Source organism: Hyaena hyaena, unplaced genomic scaffold (assembly GCF_003009895.1).
Source record: "Hyaena hyaena isolate Hyena2069 unplaced genomic scaffold, ASM300989v1 scaffold_300, whole genome shotgun sequence".
NCBI lineage: Eukaryota > Metazoa > Chordata > Mammalia > Carnivora > Hyaenidae > Hyaena > Hyaena hyaena.
The window spans coordinates 1,154,928-1,177,733 of NW_024080933.1; the positions used below are offsets into that span (position 1 = coordinate 1,154,928).

A 22,806-nucleotide genomic window follows, 5' to 3' on the forward strand; every position below is an offset into this window, starting at 1 on the left:
CACCAGTATAGAGCAGTCCTTAGATCTGTTTGCAGATGTCCTGACCATTTTCAAGTCCATTTAGTTGAAATAGCTTTTATAAGAGTTCTTCCTACATGAAGCAGTTTTATGAAGGGGGAAATAATGGGACTCTCTGGTGTCAGAAATCTCTGGTTCAAATTCTCTTCTACTTATAAGCCAAAGGACTTTGAGCTTGGTGTCTAATCTGTCTGAGCTGTAGTTTTCTTCTCCGTAAAAAGGCACTAATAGAATAATCCCACAGGGTGATCACAAGAAGTTAATGTACTTAACGCAGGTAAACGCTAGTGCCGGCATTTAGACAGTCGATATTCACAAAAGAATATCTGCTCATGCTATTACCATTATCTTTACAAATGAAGCATTGAGTAACCATAGGCATGAGATGACTAAGACTCAGTTCCTCACCTCACAACCAGGCTGGCAAGATACAAATACAAATAGCCAATGATAATGCAAAGCAGAATTAAGTCTGTGCTACTGTATAGATGTCTCTATAAATGCTTCAACAAGCAATTATACAGTCGCATTATGCTAGATTCTAGGGATACAATGATGAACAAGACAAATGCCCTTCTCTCAAAGGGGTGTGTATGTGTATGTAGATGACTTCAAACTTGAAAACTGTGATGTAGCACACAGAAGGGACTCATGTCATACTGGGCCTAAAGAAGGAAGGGGATCTTGGTTGGCAGAAATGAGCTCAAGGCTAAAGAAAGACTATAAACAAAAGTCAAAAGCACATAGAAAGCTTGGAGAAGGGTATGGATAGAGGGGCCGAGGAGGGCAAATAATCTACTTCCTCATGAAAAGTAAGAAATTGGTAAAAATGAGGGCTCCTAACCATCCATCTGCGTATCTCCATCTATCTTCCATCCATTCACCCATTCAACAAATATTTTCATAATGTCTAACATACACTAAGTACTAGAGATGCAGTGGAGAGCAAGATAAAGTCCTTATCCTCAGGAAAATAAAATCAGGATGGATGGATGGATGGATGGATGGATGGATGGATGCAAAGAGATCAACTTTCAGCAAGGAAGCCAGGGTCATTCATCTGTCCATGCATTATAGAAGAGCAACAGCAAGGACCCCCAGTCCAAGACCCTCCAAGTTCTGGGAAACTCACAGCTCTTGGCCATAAGCCAAAGAGACATTAAACCCAAAAGGTCTTTACCCTCAGGTGACCAGGGGTCACTTGCCCACCCTCAAAAAGGGAAACAGCAACTAGCAACAGGGCTGCCCTCAATGTTCCATGCTACAGAAAGATGACTTTAAAGATCAGCTTGTGGCCATTTGGTATCTCATTGTCAAGTTCCAGAGCCTTTGAAGTTGAGCCCGGCATTCCCCCTACAACTGAAGCAGCTGGCACCTCTTGAGTACAGGAACTAAGGGCAAGCCAGTTCCTCATGTTCTCCTCACCACACCTCACTGAGAGGCCGTGCCATGGTACTCTGCCATGGTCTCTCTTCCCCATGGCTCGGCATGAATTTTATCCCCCAGTTCACTTCAGTTTCAAATTAAAGGACCTGTCAGGAAAACATACATATACATATTAGGTAACAATAAATGTTATGAAATAAAATAGGATAGGTTTTACTCAAAGAGTGATGGGAAAGTTCTCCTATAGTTAAGGTGCTCACAGAGGGCTATCTGAGGAGGCAACATTTGAGCAGAGACCTTTATAAAGAGGGGGAGGGAGAGGGAGAGTGTTCAAGACATTGGAAACAATGGGAATAGGAAGGTAGACCATGCCTGTCTAAGCCTTAGGAAAAGAATCCCTTCAGCTTTCAGAATGTGCTTCCCAAAGCCCTGAATAACTTAGGGATGAGGCAGCCAGAGCCAAATAAAAAGGAAGCCATTCTCAGAGTGGGCTGAATGGACACTTATAGCTGCCAAGGCCCCAAACATCCACAGAGCACAGTCAACCTCACTGACCCCCTCAGCTACTTTCCTGGTTCTCCTGAAAGGGAAAAAAAAGAAAAGAATTATCAGAATTTTCTGAAAAGCAATATGCCTTTCCTCATTCCAGTGCTTCATGGAGACTCAATAAATGGGAATCAAATCAAGTTGAACGAAGTCCAACAAAATTGAATCCAGAAACCATTTGAAAGAGTCTAAAATAAAAGGTAGTGTCAGAGAAGCATGTGCATAGAGCTGATGTGAACAGTCCAAGCTGGGGAAAGGAGGGCCCAGGCAGAGCACAGCGTCATACCAGGCACAAACCCACACCTGCTGCCCATTCAAGATGAGCTGCCCCCTAGAGAGAGGGTCCCAGCAGAGAACATCAAATCATTCTCTGCTGTTTGAATGTTGGCTAATCTGTAAACTGTCTAAATTACTCTTAATTTGCCACTTAGGAGACAAGCAGAGTGGCTGAACCTGCCGCTCACAATTTAAGCAGAAGAAGTAATTAAGATGTAGTCAGGAGGAACGCAGAGAACAGAACCTTCTACCTCTGGTGCTCAAAAAAAATCGTTGATGTTTTGGAAACAGAGCTCTCTGAATGCAAGAGGCAGCTGCTGAGCCTGGAGGGAGGGTCTGCTTCCTCCTGAGAATGCAAGCACGAAGGAAGACAGCATAGAGCGCCCGTTAGTTCAGAGACATCCGGGCTGGAGCAGAGGCGTAGCCACCGGGAGGGGTGAAAGAGGGCCAGAGGTGGTACCTCTCCCAATCATGGGCTCCAATGCAGCACCCTTTCCAACAGGTATTTTTTTAAGGTAATATACTGACAATTGATATATCTGTGGTATACAGGTATTAGGGGAAAGGATATTAAAAAAAAAAAAAAAACAGACAGGGAGGCAGATTCCCTCCCCCAACAACCTGAAGGGCCTTGGTCTTTTCCAGTTTGGCACTGCAGGAAGCTCCTTCAGTCCTAGGCAAATGGGGACCCATGCCCATCCTCAAGCCTGGCCTGTAATTCAGGCCTGTTCATTCTGATGTTAGAACCTGAGTACACCTCAAGACCCCAATTTTAGCCTTGCTCCTCACTTCCTGTATAACTTGGATGAGATCTTAAACTTTCTGAGGCTTCACTTCTTCATCAGCAAAATGGTGATAATAATAGCGCCCACCCCATGGGGCTGTAAAAAGCAAATGAGTCCTGAAGTGTGAAATGCCTAGCATAGTGCTAAGGCTAATAAAGGATAGGGATGTGTTTGTTATTTATAGGCAGCCATAAACTTGGTGGAGTTTATAGATGAGGAGTGGAGATGCCACCTTTGCATAATTCTCTGAGGAATGTGGGGAGGGGTCTCCAGATCCACCCCAAAACAGATCCAAACTCTGGCCTGAGTGGAACTGGTTCAGTAAACCTGAAACCCTAGACAAATGTGAGCTAAGCAAATGTCCTAGGTGTCATCCACAATGACTTGTATTTTCTCCCCACCCTTTCTCCCTGGAGAGTCTGTGGGCTCACAAACCTCAGGCACATGTGAGCATGATGGGGTTTTGTGAAGTTTAATTTCCCTAAGTGAGGAGGAAGGCACAACCTCCTTCTCACATTACCCTCTTCTCAGATCTACACTTAACACCTAAGATGCTGTTCTGACAGTGTTTTCAGAGACAGACAGTATGCTCTGTGGCCCCAACATAATCACGTACCCTGAAGAACATGAGAGAAGGACAGTAATGAGCCATTAGGAGCGGCCACCTCTCTGGCTCCTGCCCCAATGGCTCCCTCTCTACAGACTATTTAGGGAGGCTGTCACCAGATAACACTAATTGCTTCCAAAAGGAAGAGGGGTGTTGGTGTGGTGCCGGAAGTGCTTTCTGCAGAATGGAGGAGATGAGCAATGTGAATAAACATTTCAGAATAGGTTTAGATTCAGAAACTAAGCCACGTTAGAAACTTTAAGGAAAAGAAAAGAAGGTAGATGACATGCGGTGTTGGTGCTCATGGGAGTGGCCATTAAAATTTCCAGTCTCAAAGGCAGGGGTTTTCAACATCATCTCCTGAATACTAGGGAGGAAACTCTGAAGTGAAAAGATCAGGGTGGGAGAGTCTTTGAGAGCAAGACCTCGCTTGCCTTTCTGGGAATTCCCCACATATCCTCATACCCCTGATGAAAGATGGGATGATTTCATATGGTGTATAGATGAGGTATTAAAGAACATGGAGCCACAGATAAGGAAAGTTCACCTCTTTAGTGCTCTTTTTATTCTTCCAATCCAGTCCAGGAGAGTCTCCACCTGATGCTGGTGTGTACTTCACACCTCATTAACACTTCCATTCTCTCCCTTTTAATGAAGAGAGCAGGTCTGAGACCCCCTCGGTAAAAGGTAACAAAAATCCTGCTCTAATTTAATTGGATGACTTTGTTTTCTTTCATTTTACAGTTATTCTGTTTGCATCAAGTGAGTCTGCTTTCCCATTTATGGTAGTAACAAAGTTTCTTTTTTAAAATGGACTTAAGTGGGGGTGCCTGGGTAGTTCAGGTTAAGCATTCAACTCTTGATTTTGGCTAAGGTCATGATCTCATGGTTTGTGGGTTTGAGCTCTGAATTGGGGTCCATGCTGACAGCATGGTGCCTGCTTGAGATTCTCTCTCTACCCCTCCCCACTCATCTGCACTAACTCATGCTCACTCGAGCTCGCTCTCTCTCTCAAGCTTATTTATTTTTGAGAGACACAGAGAGAGAGTGGGCATGCATGCACTCGAGGGGGAAGAGGAGAGAGAAGGGAACAGTGGATCCAAAGCCGGCTCTGCTCTAACAGCAGAGTACCCAATGTGGGGCTCAAACTCAGAAACCATGAGACCATGAGCTGAGCAGAAGTTAAATGCTCAACCAGCTGGGCCACTCAGGATTCTCCCAAGATAAATAAACTTAGGGGCACCTGGGTGGCTCAGTTGGTTAAGCGTCTAACTCTGGATTTTGGCTCAGGTCATATTCTCACAGTTTTTGGAAGTTTGACCCCCGCCCCCCCAGTAGGCTGTCAGCACAGAGCCTACTTGGGATTCTCCCTCACTCTCTGCCCCTCCCCTACTCGTGCTCTATCTCTCTCAAACAAACTTAGATGAATAAACAAACTTTTATAAAAATTATAAAAAACTTTAATAAAAATTAAATGGACTTAAATGGAATAAGCAAATTTATTTTTTAATCAGTGACTACATACTACTATAGGTGATACCTGGATACAGCAAAACAATTGCAATGAGTAACCATGAATATCCAAAGTTGGGAAATTCATCCTCCACAGCAGTCAGCATCTACCTTGCACAGAATAGGTGCTCTGTAAATATATGATCATTGCTGGATTAGAGCCAGGCTTCTCTCTGCTTTATGCATACACACTTTTTAAGGCAACTGCAAACCTATATTCTGAAATGACTCTTCCATGGGCTACCACTGAAAGAGTAGTTACCAAGTTATTGAAGGAACTAGTCTGTGCCCAAGGATGATGGGTGGACTGTGGATCCCAGATTCCCTCTCATCAGGAGGTTCTTGTAGGCCTATATGTTTAGTAGCAAAGCTAACATTAAACCCCAGGGCAGTCCCAGGGCAGGAGGTCGTTATGTCTTCTTAACCTCTTCAGAGTCATGCTCTCAGACAGGTACCGTTAGTTCCTCTGTCAAACTTACACTAGTCAAGGCAGCTTTTGCCACATATATTCAGTGTTCTTTCATTCATTCACTCCGTGGATACTTACTGAGCACCTATTTTGTGCCAGGCATTATTGGAGGACCTGGGAGGGCATCAGTAGAAAAAACTTTTACCTTCCTTCCCTGATGGAACTTATATTCTAAGTGAGAAAGACAGACAGTAAACAATAAGTACACAAATGATATAGCATGTCAGAATGTGATTACTTTAGGGACAAGGAGTGGGAACAATGAATAGAGTAAGGTGACTTGGCATTGCTGGTGGTGGAGAAGGGGGGCAGGTTTTAAATGTGGTGGTTGGGTTACCTTATTGAAGAGGCAACATTTGAACAAGACTTAAAAGGGGTGAGAGGCCTCATCAGGGAAATACAAATCAAAACCACACTGAGATACCCCCTCACGCCAGTCAGAGTGGCTAAAATGAGCAAATCAGAGAACTCTAGATGCTGGCGAGGATGTGGAGAAACGGGCACCCTCCTACACTGTTGGTGGGAATGTAAACCGGTACGGCCTCTCTGGAAAACAGTGTGGAGGTTCCTCAGGAAACTAACAATAGAACTCCCCCATGACCCAGCAATAGCACTGCTAGGAATTTACCCAAGGGATACAGAAGTGCTGATGAATAGGAGCACATGTACCCCAATGTTCATAGCAGCACTCTCAACAATAGCCAAAACATGGAAAGAGCCTAAGTGTCCATCAACGGACGAATGGATCAAGAAGATGTGGTTTATCTATACCATTGAATACTACATGGCAATGAGAAAGAATGAAATCTGGCCATGTGTAGCAACATGGATGGACCTTGAGGGGGTTATGCTGAGCGAAATAAGTTAGGCAGAGAAGGACAAATATCATATGTTTGCACATATAGGAGGATTAGGAGGAACTTAACTGAGGACCATGGGATAGAAGAAGGGGGGAAATGGTGGGGGAAAGGGAGAGAGGCAAACCATGAGAGACTCTTGAATGCTGACAAANGGATGTGGGGGGGAGGGGGGAGATGGGCATGGAGGAGGGGACTTGTGGGGATGAGCACTGGGTGTTATATGGAAACCAACTTGACAATAAACTATTTGTAAGAAAAAAAACAAAACAAAACAAGGGGTGAGAGAGCCAGAAATTACTTTTAGGGAAGTACACTCTGGGCAGAGGAGCTTGTCGGGGCAAAGGCCCCAAGATGAGTGTGTGCCTGGTATGTTCAAGAAACAGCAGCAAGGTTGGAGCTGTGTGAGCAATGAAGAGAAAGAGAGATGTGAGGTCCAATAGATAATGAGTAAGTGCCCTTAAAGACCAGTAGGAAAATTTTGGCTTCTTCACTGAGGAAAAAAAAAGGGGGTTTCCTAGATTGTTCTCAGCAGAGGAATGGCATGGTCTGTCCCAGGTTTAAAGGCTCATTCTGGGAGCACCTGGGTGGCTCATTTGGTTGAGTGTCCGACTCTTGATTTCAGCTCAGGTTATCTTCCCAGGGTCATAGGATTGAGCTCAATGTCAGGCTCTGCATTCAGCATGGAGCCTGCTTGGGATTCTTCCTCTCTCTCCCTCTGCTCCTCTCCCCTGTTCATGCTGTCTCACTCTCCCTAAAATAAAAAAATAAAGGCTCATTCTGGCTGCTATGCTGATAAGGTATGTGGGACAGAAAGGTGGAAGTGGGGAGGCCAGTTAGAAGTCCAGGTGAAGGATGATGGGCCAAGGTCAATGTGGTGAAGTGACAAGAAGTAGACACAGATTCTGGGTCTGTTTCAAAAGTAAAAGTAAAGGATTTAACCCTATGACTCAGTAATTTCACACCTAAGTATGTATACAAGCAAGAGAACTGAAAATGGGTTTTCAAACAAAAATCTGTGCCCAAATATTCATAGAAGGCTTATTCACAACAGTGAAAAAAATAAATAAGTAAAATACACCCAGATATCCATTAACTGATGAATGGATAAAGAAAATGTGGTATATACAAACAATGGAGTATTATTAGCCATAAAAAGAAATGAACTATTGGTACATGCTACAACACGGATGAACCTTGAATACATTATGCCAAGTGAAAGAAGCCAGACACAAAAGGTCACATATTGTATGACTGTGTTTATAAAAAATGTCCAGAATAGGCAAATGCGCAGAGATAGAAAGCAGTTTGGTGGTGGTCAGGGACTGAGGGAAAAGAAGAATGTAGAATGACTGCTAATAGGTGTAAGGCTTCTTTTTGAGGTGATGAAAATGTTCTGGAATTAAATAGTAATGATGGTTGTGCAACATTGTGAATGTACTAGAAGCCACTGAACTGTGCACATTAAAATGGTTAAAATGATGAATTTTATGTTATGGGAATATTACCTCAATAAAAAAGTAAAGGATTTATCAATGGACTTAGACGTGGAGAGCAAGGAAAAGAAAGGGGTCAAGGATGGTGGCTGGAACGATGGAGTGGCTGTTATCTGGAATAGAAAAGTCTGTGATGGTACAGGTTTAGAGAGGAAGTTCAGGGGTTCGGTTTTGGACAAAAGTTTGAAATGTAATTAGGTATATTAGTTTAGAGTTCACAGAGAGATACAGGATGGGAATATAAATTTTGGAGTCAGCATCAGCATTTAGATAGTATTTAGGGCCCTAAGGATGGATAAGATCACCATGTTTGTGAGAGTAGATACAGTGGAGATGTTCACAGGCGGAGTCTAGAGCATTCCAACATTAAAGAGATCAGGAGGCAGATGAGGAGGAACCAAAAAGGGATAAGGAATTGCTACCACAGAAGAAGGGCAAGCAAGTGAATGTGTTGGACAGAAAGCCAAGAAGACAATAAAAGCAGGAGCATTCAACCTGTCAAGTATTTCTGATAAGTCAAATAAGATGAGGCCCCAAGATTAACATCTGACTTAGCAATATGGAGGTCATTCATGACCTTTATAAGAATTGGTTCAGTGGAGTAGTTGGGGACAAAGTCTGGTTCAAAGGAGAATGAGAGACATGAAGTGGAGAGAATTATTTTTATCTTGAGAAGTTTTGATCAAGGAGGGTGAAAGAAAAGGATGGTAGCAAATGGGAGAAGAACGGACAAGAAAGAAATTTTTTTTAATATAATTTTTAACATAAATTTTTAATATGAATACTTACTTATTTTGACAGAAAGAGAGAGCATGCATGCACAAGCTGGGGAGAGGCAGAAAGAGGGGGAGAGGGAGAATCCCAAGCAGGCCCTGTACTGTCAGCACAGAGCCCAACACAGGACTCAATCTCACAAACCCTGAGATCATGACCTGAGCCAAAATCAAGACACTTAACCAACTGAGTCACCAGGTACCCCAGGAATTTTTTTTAAGGTGTAGACATTTGGTAGCATGTTTATATGCTGACAGGGTTGATCCATTGGAAGAGGTGATAACTTGATGCCATGGTGGGGAGAGAGTGAGTTGCTGGAGTGATGTTCTTGGGTGGGCAAGAAAAGATGCTACCTACTGCACACACAGAAGGTTGACTTCAACAGCTCACCTAGATTAACAAGAAGGCGGCAAGGAATATGTGATGAGAGTTCAGGGGAATTCCCCTCTGGCTGCATCGGGGTTTTGTTGTATTTGTTTTCAGAATAGGAAACAATGTCAGCTGCTCTAATGAGAAGGGAAAGCAGATGTTGAGAGTGTTGGAGAGAGGAGAAATGTAACATCACCCAGCAGAATGGGACAATGACTGATAGAGGGAACATTGTCAGGCAGCAGGAAGGCACAACTGGGATTCACAGTCAGGAACTTTAAGGGACACCAGTCAGTGCAGTTAAATTTGTTCTCCAGCCACATTCAGCTGCACATGTCCAAATAAGGAATGGGCAAACGTGGATTTAACAAAAATTGTGATTTCACCAAGCAAGTGATAAAGTGAGAACGGGACACAGGATCTGAGAACATAAACAAGGAATGACTCTAATGATTGGCTGTGGATATGTGCTAGGTAAGGAAAAAAACCAATATGTTGAGGAATAGGGACAAGAAGGTCAGGATGTTTTGAAGGTCCCTGGGAGGAGGAGAGAGGATCGAGGAGCATGGGTGTTGGGTCACAAAAAGGAGTAAACTAGAAAGAGTTGAGGTGGTGGTCAGGGGGTGATGTACATGAAATTGAGATAATGGGAGATCAGAGTTATTGGTGATGACAGGGTCCAGAGGATGAATATGGGGATGGGGGTCATCAAAGAAATGAAGAGGCCAGAGTGTTGAAAAGACCAATGCTTATATAATGAAATCACTAAGAACAAATTTAGAAACAGAGAGGACATTGGAGCAGGAAATCACCAAGAAATGCAGGTGAGTGAGTGGCCCAGGGGTCAGTAATGACTGCAACAAGTAGCACTTATACCTCCTGGCCCAGCAATGGTAGGAGAAGTGGGGAGACACAGGGCATGATGTTGGGGTGCCCATTATAAATAGGGATAAGGAGTAGAAAAGGGAGATTCCTGCTGGAATCCAGGATGATGGCATGGGTGAGGCTTTAAGTGCTGCAAGGGATTTATGTCCAAGGCTCTCTACTGGTCACTGTGGAAGGAGGAAAGGCAGCCTGCGGGCCATAGTCTTACTCTGAGAGCCTGAATCATTCAAGGGATAGCAGGACCATGTGACAAGAGATAGAATTCCCAAAGCAAGGGACTCAGTCATGACCCTGGCAAGGGAGGGGAAGTCTTACTCTGGGCATGCAAGAGCACTCTCCTGGCCTCTCTCTGCAGAGTAGCTACCTGAAAAGAAGGGTCTCAGGAACCAGAAGACTTTGGGCATTCCATATGCCTTTGGAACACCCTTTCCCTAATGAGCCAGCCTCAGGGAAGTCTCCTGCTCCTGCCAATGTCTTGCATGGTGTTAATAATCATCACTTATCCATCTAGTTGATCATTGTGCCTCCAGCTTCCAAACACACTGACTGGCCTAAAACAGATGCTTCCTTAAATACTCGCCAAGTGTAGTTCATATTTATTGAGCAATCTATGTCCCAGGCACTGTGACAAGTCCTTTACGTGGATTTCTCCTTCAGCCGTCAAACAACCCAACAACATTGGTCTAGTTATCATCCCAATTAACATCTGAAGAACCTGAAACTTAGAGAAGGCAGGAACTTACCAACGTCACAAAGTAAGGGGAATCAAAACTAGATCTTACATCAACACAGGCCTCCTACATCACCACATGGGGCTTATCAAGTGACCAAGGTTGGAAGAACATCCTTCCTAGGACCCATGTAAAACAGCCCTGGGTCCAGACCAGGAGACCTTCACAAGCTCTTGCCTCCCTCCCCTCTTGGACTCCACACCCAACCACCCATTCTGTTTTGTTCTCTCTCCAAGATCACTGCCTTCTGTCCATCATGATTCAGAAATCTTTATTTTTGTTTCCACCATAGATGTGAAAAGCTGGCTTGTGATGTTTGGATTTCAGCTTAGCAACATAATTCCTGGCTTCCCAAGAGCCAAAATGTATTTCGTGCCTCCTCCCTATGAATTGTCAGAGAGTCAAGCCAGTGAGAATGGACAGGTAAGCAGAGGTTCCTGCCAAGAATCTGAATGATTGTCCTCATTCTCTGTTGCAGACAGAACTACATGGGAGCCAAGGGCATGTCAGTAGGAGAAGGAAAATATCAGAGCTGGGTATAAAAAGGTGCCTGAAACATTGTGACTTCTCAGGAAAGCGAATGTCAGGGCTGTCACCTGTCTGGCACAGCACATATTTCTTCCCAACCTCAATTATTGCCTTAATTGAGGTATCATTATCTGTTCAGTATATACCCTTGAGTCACTCCTTGATTAAAAACAGCACCGAGAAATCTAGCAGCAACCTACCATCTGCACTACCTATAAGATCATAACCCTATTGGCTTTTATGGGATGTAATATAACTGTGGTTTGCAGTTTCTATCCCATTAAAGAAGATTTTTATGCCTGACATAAAACCTCAGCGTTTTATGGCCCAAATGTATACTGATTGAGTTTTCAGAACATAATTTGTGCTTGGGTCTTTCAGTGATGACTGAAAGGTGGTCAGTTTCCATTTGGGTGCTGCAGAGATGCTGGAGGGGTGGGCAACAGTGTTCAGATAACCCCTGTTACAGAACAGTGCCCAGCAACATAAAAGTCTGAAAGGTCTCAGCTGCTCTGAATAATCATCCACACTGTGTAACTAGAGAAGACAAGGAAGAGCTGGTGGGTAATTGAGAACAACGTTCTCTCAGTTGTGCCCTTTGGGGATCACTCAGTGGATGAATAGCCATCATTTCTCTCATTTATCTAAGTGCTGTTACCTCCCAAACACAGCCTCTTCCATTATCCCAGCCTGTCCCCCAACCACCAATTGAGATGAGTTGTAATTTGTGAGTAGAGAGCTCAAGGCCAAGGAGATAATGGTGATTTCATCCCTCTGCAGAACCAGGGCTAGGATCCAAAGCAAATGACTCAAAGCCTGGGGATATTCCCTCTGGCCCACAATGCCAGAACCTCTTAGTCTGGTGCTTCTGAAACATTAATATGCACACAAACCACCTAGGGTATGTCTCATTAAGATGTAGCTTCTGACTCAGTAGGCCTGGAATAAGGCCTGAGATTCTGCTTTTCTAACAAGGCAGGTCCCAGCCATTCCTCTGCTGCTAGCCATGTTTTGAGTAGCAAGGTCTTAACCCAAAGAAGTTAATGAATGCTCAGGGCACTGGCCTCAAAAAAAATCTAGGTCACAGCAGCAGGGTTCATAGCTTCTCAAACAAACACCCTGCCCTTCAGGTCAGGATAGTCCTAGGTCTGAAGTGTGCAAGGCAGCTGCCAAACCATCCGAGGGCAGAGTGACTCTCTCTTCTCCAATAATGGAGAGACATGGTAAGTGGGTAGGCCCGGGTACAGATGTCAACAAGGTGGCAAACCTCTGCACCATCTTTTTAGTTAGGGTCACAGTTACAAGGCAGACAGGTCAGACCATCAGAGCACTGGGAACCAGCCAGCCTCTGCTAGTTTCAAAACGTAGGACTGTATTAGCTCATATCGTTACAGATATAAGACTGGTTCTTGCAGGGAGTCCAAGTATTCCCCTTTCTGACCCTTTTTTTAATGAGCTTCTTGGCCCATGAAAAGAGCTGCCTGGACCATCATCTCAGCCTTCTGTGTTTTCTTCTGCCCACAGCTCATTACAGGTGTCCAGCAGACAACCGAGAGGCATAATCAGGCCTTCATGGCTCTGGAAGGGCAAGTCATCTCTAAAAAGCTCCATGCCAACATCCGAGAGAAAGCAGGCCACTGGTTTGCCACCACAACACCCATCATCGGCAAAGGCATCATGTTTGCCATCAAAGAAGGACAAGTGACCACCGGCGTGTCCAGCATTGCCAGCGAGGACAGCCGCAAGGTGGCTTCTGTGCTGAACAATGCCTACTACCTGGACAAGATGCACTATAGCATCGAAGGCAAGGACACCCACTACTTTGTGAAGATCGGCTCGGCGGACGGCGACCTGGTCACACTGGGCACCACCATCGGCCGCAAGGTGCTAGAGAGTGGGGTGAATGTGACCGTGTCGCAGCCCACACTGCTGGTCAATGGCAGGACTCGAAGGTTCACCAACATTGAGTTCCAGTACTCCACTCTGCTGCTCAGCATCCGCTATGGCCTCACCCTCGACACCCTGGATGAAGAGAAGGCCCGTGTCCTGGACCAGGCAAGACAGAGGGCCCTGGGCACTGCCTGGGCCAAGGAGCAGCAGAAAGCCAGGGATGGGAGAGAGGGGAGCCGCCTGTGGACTGAGGGTGAGAAGCAGCAGCTCCTGAGCACGGGACGTGTGCAAGGTTATGAGGGGTATTACGTGCTTCCTGTAGAGCAATACCCAGAGCTTGCAGACAGTAGCAGCAACATCCAGTTTTTAAGACAGAATGAGATGGGAAAGAGGTAACAAAATAATCTGCTGCCATTCCTCGTCTGGATGGCTCGGCGGGAGTAACTGTTATCTCCTCTCCTAAGGAGATGAAGACCTAACAGGGGCACTAAGGCCGGGCTGCTTTAGGATACCAAGTGGCAAGAAAGCTCACATTTTTTGAGTTCAAATGCTACTATCCAAGCAAGAAGTCCCACATCCTGAAGTAGACTAAAGCCTGGCTGAAAATTCTGAGGAAAACAAAACAAACGAATGAATGAACACACACACACACACAAAATGTTTCAAGTTCCCCTAAAATATGACCCACTTGTTCTGGGTCTACACAGGAAAAAAAAAAAAAAAAGACATAAAATGTCTAAAAGGAACAAGAGAACAGAAAAACAAAACAACAACAACACACACACAAAAACAAAACACGTACACACTGACCGAAGAACAGAGACGTGAAGACGAGAAGGCCTCCTATTTATTACCTCACTCATCCACACGTGAGCAGCGCAGACACAGCCACCAGGGCCCGCGTCACAGAGCAGCTGAGGAAAACGATTCAGACTGCTTATCGGACAAATACCACAGACGTTTTCGTTTCAACCAATACAGGTGCATTGAAAACACGACTTTGGGGGTGATTTGTGTGTAGCAACCGGGGAGGGGGGGGATACAAGTGAAAGAGTGAGCACTGGAAATACTTTTTAAAGAAAGAAAAAAAAACTAAAAACACACAAAAAAAGGAAATCACTATCAAAAATCAAAGCGAGATAATACTGTTCAGCACTTAACTCTCAGGCCCCAACTTAGTCCGGCCTGAGCTAATTTATTTGAGCGCAGAGTGTAAAATTTAATTCAAAATGGTGGCTATAATCACTACAGATAAATTTCATACTCTTTTGTCTTTGAAGATTCCATTGTGGACAGTAATACGCAGTTACAGGGTGTAGTCTGTTTAGATTCCGTAGTTTGTGGGTATCAGTTGCAGTAGAGGTGTGGCATTGTGACACTCTTGCTAACGGGCACCACTTCAGATCACCCTGTACATACATAAGCCTCAAGGCACAATCACTGTTTCAGATTTTAAATTATTAGTGTGTTTGTTTGGTCCAGAAACTGAGACAATCACATGACAGTCACCACGAGGAGAGAAAATAAAAAATTTAAAAAAAAACAAAAAAACAAAAAACAAAAAAAAAAAAAAAAAGTCTAATAAGAACTTTGGTACAGGAACTTTTTTGTAATATACATGTATGAATTGTTCATCGAGTTTTTATATTAATTTTAATTTGCTGCTAAGCAAAGACTAGGGACAGGCAAAGATAATTTATGGCAAAGTGTTTAAATTGTTTATACATAAATAAAGTCTCTAAAACTCCTGTGGACACTGGTCTTCTGTGGAAATGCTTTGAAGAAACGAAAAGGTAAAGGCTGCTGGAGAAGAGGGGAGTTGCCAAGACATGTAGGCTGAGCTGGTATTTCAAACTTTGGGAGGAACTTTTGTTAAAGGGAAGCTCCGTGCTCCCCAAACTGCTCTAAATGCTAGAATGATCTCTGCCTACATCTACAGCTCCCTTTGTGCATGGATCAGAGGTGAGAGGAAAGTCTGGGCCTGGGGCTAGACCCATGCATGGATGGGTCCCTCCAGCCTTCAAGGGACAGTCTTCTCCCTGATGCCATGTTCTACTTCCAGGAAGTGCTGGCATCAAGTGAGGGCAAACCCTCTCGTCACGTTGGGACACGTGCATGTATCTGTGTTTATATTTTCTTCCAGATTAATTTACCCCCAAATTTACACACTTGGGGCAACCTAAGTAAGAAGAACACTTACGATTTGGGTGAATATTCTTCCACCAAGGCCACAGTTAGAGGAATGCCATAATCAATAGCTAATATTTATTGATGCTTACTAAAGCCAAGAGCAGTGCTAAGTGCTCTCCACACAATGTTTTCATTTAATCCCCATCTTTCATTCATTTAGTAACATTATACAGAGAGCTTGTCATGTGTCAGGTCCTGTGCTAAGTTCTTGGGATAAAGGAGGTGGGCAGGCATAAACATGGGTCCTTGCCTCTTGAAACTAAGGGTCAGGGATGTAAGCAGATATAGTCAAATTACTACACTAAACAGTGAAAATGGCAGGGGTGTTAAGCACCAAGATGGACAGATGTATAAAGCTATGGAAGCACATTACTAGAGAGATGACCTAGACTGAGAACATCACAGAGATTTCTAGGGTCTGAAAGTAAGAGTTAACCAGGTGAAAAGACTCAAAAGCATTTCAGATCCAGGCATCAGAATATCCAAACGCACTGTAGTGAGACGATCTGAACTCAAAAGAGGTTAGCAGGAATCAGACAATGCACAGATTAAAAAGAAAAAGAAAAAAGCCTCCAGTCTTTAATTAAAAGCCAGAGGGAGTCTTTTCATTTCATAAACAAAAGGATGTAGTGTGGGGAACAAGGAGGGAGAGCTGAGGTGATCATCTGTGTGAGGTGACGGAGAAAGCTGGTGGCCATTGACCTGATATGAAGGCATTTGGGATTCCAGAAGGAAATGGAGGTGATTTGAGTGGCTGGATTGCAAGGGCAAGGTCCTGGTATCATTCATTCTACAGGTGAGGAAACTGAGGCCAATTATCCACAGCCAGTAAGTGGTGGAATCAGATTCAAGCCCAGCTGTGGCTAACTTCAAAGCCTCCCCCGGGAGCTCTAGGTAACACACCACCGAGACCCTCCCAGTGCTTCGAGTCACTGCTGCCTTCCCAGTCATCCAGCCAGGCCAGGGGTCGTTTCCCCAGGCGAGTGCAAAGGGAGAGAGAGACAAGGCTGGCCTGTTTTACACCAGCTGGCAGGTCTCATGGGTTCTGTAAGCATTGTCAGCAGAGCAAGCCTATGATTCAGTAAACCACACCGGAGAACAAAAATGTTCTGGACAACTTCCCTCTCACAAGCACATGTGAACACTTTTGCCAAGTGCAATGAGTGAGGCCATTTCCCTTCAGGAGGGGGCAGGAGAGAGTGCCTCCTATGGGCTTTGGTCCAGCTGCTACCTGCCTTTAATCCAAGCGGTGTCAGTGCCACATGGATATGCACTCACAGAGCAGCCTCCAGCTGCTCACGGGGCCAGCCTGAATCCTGGTTTGGTGGGAGCTTCAAAGGAGTTACTGTGTTGTGTCTCCCTGGGTAGAAGCAGCCAGTGGGACCAAACATGACAGTTAATCACAAGCAAGAAGCCAGTGGGGGCTCATTTAGCCCAGAGCTCCTCTGTCCCAACCAGACTCATAGGTGGCAGGTAGACCCAAAGGGGTGGCCACATAGTATGGCAGACAGGGCATCACACATGTCACCAGAAATTCGCTAGAGCCTGAAACTCTCCTCTTGTATGCCAACCATTTTTGAATTATCTATGAGTTTCCTCCTACACCTAGACCAGTCCGACCCCTCACAATTTACACACACAAATCAGTAACACAGAAGGGGAAGAGAGCCTTGAGTAAAAGTCCTTCCCTGCCCTTTCTCAGACTATAATGGTCTTAAAAGTCAGGAGGGAATGCTTGACCTCTTCCAGAGCATTTGCGCCTTGATATAGAATTCTGGAAAGGCAGTTCCGGGGATAGAACTGTGCAAAGACAGGCTGCCTGGAAACGTGTCCTAACTCCATGACTCACTAATCAGGAAGCTTGAGATGGTTACATTAGAGTAAATAGTAACAGCTGCTGTAAGAGATGTACCCAACATCACTAACCCAAAAAAGTTGAATTCTTACTCATATAGTCATCCACTGTGGGTCAGGGATGGGAATGGCTCTGCTCCGTGCAGTCACTCAGGGCCCCAGCCTCCTTTCTCCTTGGTCTTCTAGGTCCTCAGAATCTTTGACATCCTCTCCATTGAGCTGGTTGATGACAAAAGATCCAAGACCATATGTGTAACTATTTTATTTTGAATGGACCACACCTGAAAATGAGACATAGCCCTCTCCACTCTAATATATCCCATGGACCCACCTGCTGCAAAAGAAGCTAGAATATGTAGTCTGACTATGACCCTCAGAAGAGGAGGCTGGATATCAGTGAGTCCAGCAGTCTCTGGAATGTAACTCATGTCCAAGAGCCTCCACTCCCTCACCTGTACATGAGGATTAGTAGGAACAAGGCTGCCATGATGATTAAATAAGATACTGTATGTATCACTTATATATGGTAAGTAGTCAGAAAATGTTAGTTTTTATTAATTTAAATGTTTGCTCCAAACACAGATTTTCAAAGTGTGGAAATTGAGGAATGAGCCATTCATCATGTGGGAGAGAATACTATGCAGGAGTTGGGAGGATGAAGGAGGACCTTCCCTCAAATCCCACTCCACATGGCAATTGCCCTCTCCCAGACCTAGGGAACATGAATAGGTACTCTCAGTGTGAAACCCTGGTTCATATCCTCAAGGGCTCCTCAGAAAGGTTGGCATTTGGAAGGTCAAAAGTCTCAGCAAAGTGAAGAAATGCTATGTGGGAAAGACACCCATTGGGACATCCATCAACATTCAATCACCAAGCACAATTTTGTCCCTGGCACTGTCAGAAGCTGGGAATACAAAGATAAGTACATCATGGTCCAAGATCTCACAGTCTAAGGTGTGAAGAGAAACAAGCCAATCAGTGGGACACAGTAGGCTTAAAGGCGCATAGAAATGATGTATAAAAATGTAAAGCCCATGGGGTGCCTGGGTAGCTCAGTCGGTTGAGGATCCAACTCTTGATTCCAGCTCTGGTCATGATCCCAAACTCATGGGATCAAGTCCCAGGTTGGGCTCCAGACTGAGCATGGAGCCTGCTCAAGATTTGTGTGCATGGCACCCTGCCTCTCTCTCTCTCCCCCCTCCCCTCAGCCCCTCCCACACGCATACACTCTTTAAAATACACAAAAATGTGAAGTCTAGAGGAGAGGACTGCAAGTTCTCTCCACGAGCATTTGTGCTGGGTCTCACAGGGAAAAGTGTCATTTAGAAAATGTGAAATAGGGCACTCTGGGCTCAGAGGAAAGCGTGTGCTACACACAGGAGAGAGAAAAAATATGCAAGTCGACTGGGGAGAAGTCTAGAAAGGCTGAAACAATGGCTACACGTGAGCCCCCTGGCTGTGTATTAGAATGAGCTGGGAGCTTTCTCAACATGCCCACGACCTCCAGGGCCCCGGCCAACTAAATGAGCATCTCCAGAGCAGGCTGTGGGCACCGGAGGCATGGAAGCGTCCCCAGGTGATGCGCATGTGCAGCCCAACCAGGCCTGAGAAGCACCGGGTCCAGAGCCACAGGTGGTGCGTGGCTTGGGAGGAGGCGTGTGGGGGAGAACGAAGCAGGCACGGAAACCAGGCCGGGAAGGTGGACATTCCCCTGTGCAGGCCTGGAGGGGGCCTATTGGGGTCCTCCACCCTCCACGATTAGGAAATCCTTCCACGAACAAAGTAGGGAGTGAAGGCAGGTCAACAAAGCAGATGCTGGAAGGTTGTAACAGCCTGAATGTGCCCGCCCAGACTGAGGGCCTGAACTGGGGGGAGTGGGGAGAACAGAGGGAGAGCTCCTCAGGACACCATTAGAGAAGGGAGGACGCCGCTGTGGAACTCCCTCGGGGCTGGGGATAGTGTCTGTACGACCCCGAACGTCGAGGGCAGGATCCCAGGGTAGCTCTCCAGGGAAAGCCTCATGTGCACCAAAGTCCCTCCTCCCCATCCCACCCCCACTCTGGTGCAAGTACTCAGCATCTCGGGAGTGGGTTTTAAGAAGTCTGAGGCTTACCTTTAGGGAGCCTCTGAGGGGCCCAAGTTGGGACTTTCCAAGACAATTCTGGTTTACCACACCCAAGTCCGCCCTTCCATCCTGGGGCAGCGGGGCAGCCTGAACCTCCTCTGACGCCCAGAGCTAGCGCTCTGGCCGCTCTGCAGCCCTCCCGAAGCAGGGCTGCACCAGCACTGACTTCTCCGGGCAGTCCAAAGCCCCACCTACCCCAGCGAGCGCTTCTTCCTGGAAAATGCTGGGCTTGCAGTTTGGCCACTAGATGGCGGCCTTTCCCATAAAATCTTCCCAGAGCTGCGCCTGGCTCCTCCAGGCTGTTTTACACGCAGTGCTTGGCAGCGCCTTTCAGTTAACAAGTGCCTATTAAGTAGTAAGCTACTTATTCAAGGAAAGCAGCAGGTCTTTTTTGAATTATGGTCTCTGGACTCAAAAACGAAAAACAAACGCGCTTTAAATCCCAACTGGTCTCCTTTCTAGCTAAGCCTGGGCTCTTAACCTCTGAAGACTTCAGTTTCCTCCCCTGTAAAATGGGTAGAATATCATCTCTCAGGGTTGTTGTAATAAACACCCAATCTAGTGCCTAGCACTTGGGGATGGCTATTGACTGGCCACCGATTACTAGTATTCTCAGCCTGTGAGGACTGAAGTGCGACCCCCGCCCTGAAACTAGCTGCACACACAGTCCCAGTGTTGAAGCCTTGGTCTGTGAGGAAGTCAAGGTTCCACTGCCCCCTCCATCCTCCAACAACACAAGCTACATAAGCAAAAGGGCCTTGATCGGCTAGCAGGCCCTGACAGTGCAAGACCTGCGACCCCTCAAGGACAACCTTCCCAGTGGCCATCCCGCCAGAGAGGAACTAGGAAGGCCTTGCTTGGGTCCCTTATCTGGGTTCTCAGTTGCCAGGGCAATAAAGGTAGCAGGTGACCACCGAGCACCTCAGCCAGCTCCACGGCCCTCACCAGGGCTCCAGAGTCCCCAGGTCGGGACAGAACAGAACAGAATCTCCTCTTTCCTGTCCCCACCTGTCTTTAGCGCTCCATGGAAGAACCACCTGCACGAAGCATTCCCCTTCATTCTCTCCCCCTCCCCCTTGCTTCTCTGTATCCTTCCAATGGCTCCCCACCGTGGTCCCCTTCTTCCTCTGAATCAACTCCAGTGGCAGTGAAAGTGATCTCCCTACCTTATGCATTCATAAACCCTCTTATGTATTTGAACTTTACCACCACCTGAGAGCCCAGGAGGATCTTAGACAGCTGAAGTGACCAGAAGTTACACAACAAAAGAGACCCCTCCCAGGGGGCTGGAGGTTCTCTGGTTCCCATTCTATTACCATTATGTCCACTCCCGGGCCACCTCCTCCACAGCCATTAACTCAGCCAAATACATGCAGATTTTATTCTAATATGCTTCCTTACTTTCCCTCCACCTTTCTAACTTTTTTTTTAAGTTTATTTATTTTGAGATAGAGCATAAGCAGAGGAGGGACAGAGAGAGGGAGGGAGAGGGAGAGAACCCCAAGCAGACTCTACGCTGTCAGCAAAGAGCCCAACACGGGACTCAATCTCACAACCTCATGCAAATTTTATTCTAAGGCAGAGCCCCTGGCCAGAAGCAATCTGCCCAGTTGCCTGTAAGTCGAGTCTGTGAGCTAGAGGCAATGGAGACAATAAACCCTGCCTAGCTCTGCCCCCAGGTGGCATCCCTAGATTAATCAAGAGACTAGAGATGCTAAGTGACAGAACCCCAACTAAGGCTAAGCAAAAAATGAGAAGTTCAAAAACATGATGGCTTCAGACATGGCTGGATCCTGACACTCAAAGGATGTCTTTGCGCCCCTTCCAGTTCTGCTTCCCTTGGGATATGGCTTTATTCCCAAGTGGGCTTTCTCCGTATGTGGGAAAGATGATTATTAGCAGCCACTCATCTACCTCCACGTTGTATCCATGGAAATGGCAGAGACATTCTCCCTCAGACTCACAGAGAACTTGAATGGGCTCAATTCCCATCAGGGCCATAAAGAAGAGGGAAGGGATGGATCCCCCAAGGAAGAAAACTGCCTTGACAAAAAATATGTTAATGAATAGTGCCCGACACATCTTAGGTGTTCGGCTGAAAAGCCAGGTGCTGGGTATACAAGGATGAATAAAACACAGTCATCCAAGAACTCGTGGGAAACACAAAGAATAGCACTACAACGTGGAGGTGCTGGGGAAAGAACCACACAGTGGGTGATGGGGATCTGGAAGAAAGCAAAAGGGTGTGTGTGCGTGACTAGTGCACTGAGAAGATACAAATTGCATCTTAATAGCCAAAAAGGCATCCAGCCCCTCATGGCATCCTGCCAAGGTTCTTGCTAACCTACCACGGGCCTTTCCCTTCCCCTGGGAAGACAGGAAGCCTCTTATCAACACCAGCCAGGAGAACCTCTCCCTGGGTTGCACTGTGTATAGGGAATCGAATGTCCTTCAATCCCTCCTTTCCTCCTTGAATGTGTGGGGAGCAGGACTACCCCTCAGTGTCAACCACATAAGGAGAGGTTATTCTGCCCATCGGACCAGCCTCTGCTCTCGTGCAAGTTTCCTCAGTCTGGGCATTAGTAACATTTGGAGCCAGGGGGCTCTGTCACGGGGGCTGGCTTTGTTCAGTGTGGGAGGTTTAGTGGCATCCTTGGCTTCTACCCACTAGATGCCAGTAGAGGCTCCCTGCCTATGTGTCCTGTGTCCCTGCTGTGAAAACCCACAATGTCTCCAGACATTGCCAAATGCCTTATTGGGGGGTGGGCGGAGAATCACCCTCAGTTGAGAATCACTACTCTATCTCATTTTCCCCTGACCCCTTCCTCCCTCATTTCTCCCCAGACCGCAGCCTTTGGAAGGAAGCCTCTGCCCTCTGGTTAGGCAGGCTAATTCTCCCTAAGAAGATATTAACAGGACCTGCCTATGTTCATCCAAGGATCAACCTCAAGCCCAGAACTAAATCTCTGCCCTGATTCTCCTCTTCTTCTGGGCTCACCACCCAGGAGTTCTTAGCAGCTGAGTTCACCATGAGTGTGGAGGAGAGAGTTGATTACTCTGCCCTACAACTCCCAGATCATCTCTCCACCCCCCAGGCCTCCCTGAGAAGCCAGAGGCACAGAGCATTCCTGAGACAGAACAGCTGCAGGCTCGGTCTGCAGCAAGGAGCAGCCCCGAGAGTGTTACACCGATGAGTGTCAGAGCAATCCAAATGAGAGGGCCTTCCCCCAGCACTTGGGGGGAGATGAGAGAGTCATGTTTTATTTCCTCCTTCCCGTCCTGCCCCTCTGGTCCGTCATGCAGCTCCTAAAATGGAGCATGGATGATGCCCTAAGAACAGAGGGAAGGCAGACAAGCCCTCACCTACCAAAGCCTCGCAGGCCTCATCCCACTGCCTCAGGGCCTCAAACACAGCTTCTCCCTGAGGCTGGACACGGCCTGAACTCCAGACGCTCAGGAACCACTCACCAGATTGATCATGGGTCTTCTCCCAGCCTCGGGTTCGTGA

General features: G+C 46.3%; 1 protein-coding gene across 1 annotated transcript in view; it reads left to right on the plus strand.

Annotated features, from left to right (window-relative positions):
* TENM2 (teneurin transmembrane protein 2) overlaps positions 1 to 14,221 on the plus strand; it is a 1,153,031-nt gene extending 1,138,810 nt beyond the window's left edge. Inside the window, 2 exon segments of the mRNA XM_039247655.1 lie at positions 11,004 to 11,134; positions 12,764 to 14,221. Of these exon segments, the coding sequence (XP_039103586.1) occupies positions 11,004 to 11,134; positions 12,764 to 13,525 (893 nt within the window). The 3' untranslated portion in view covers positions 13,526 to 14,221.
* The last annotated feature ends 8,585 nt before the right edge of the window (positions 14,222 to 22,806 follow it).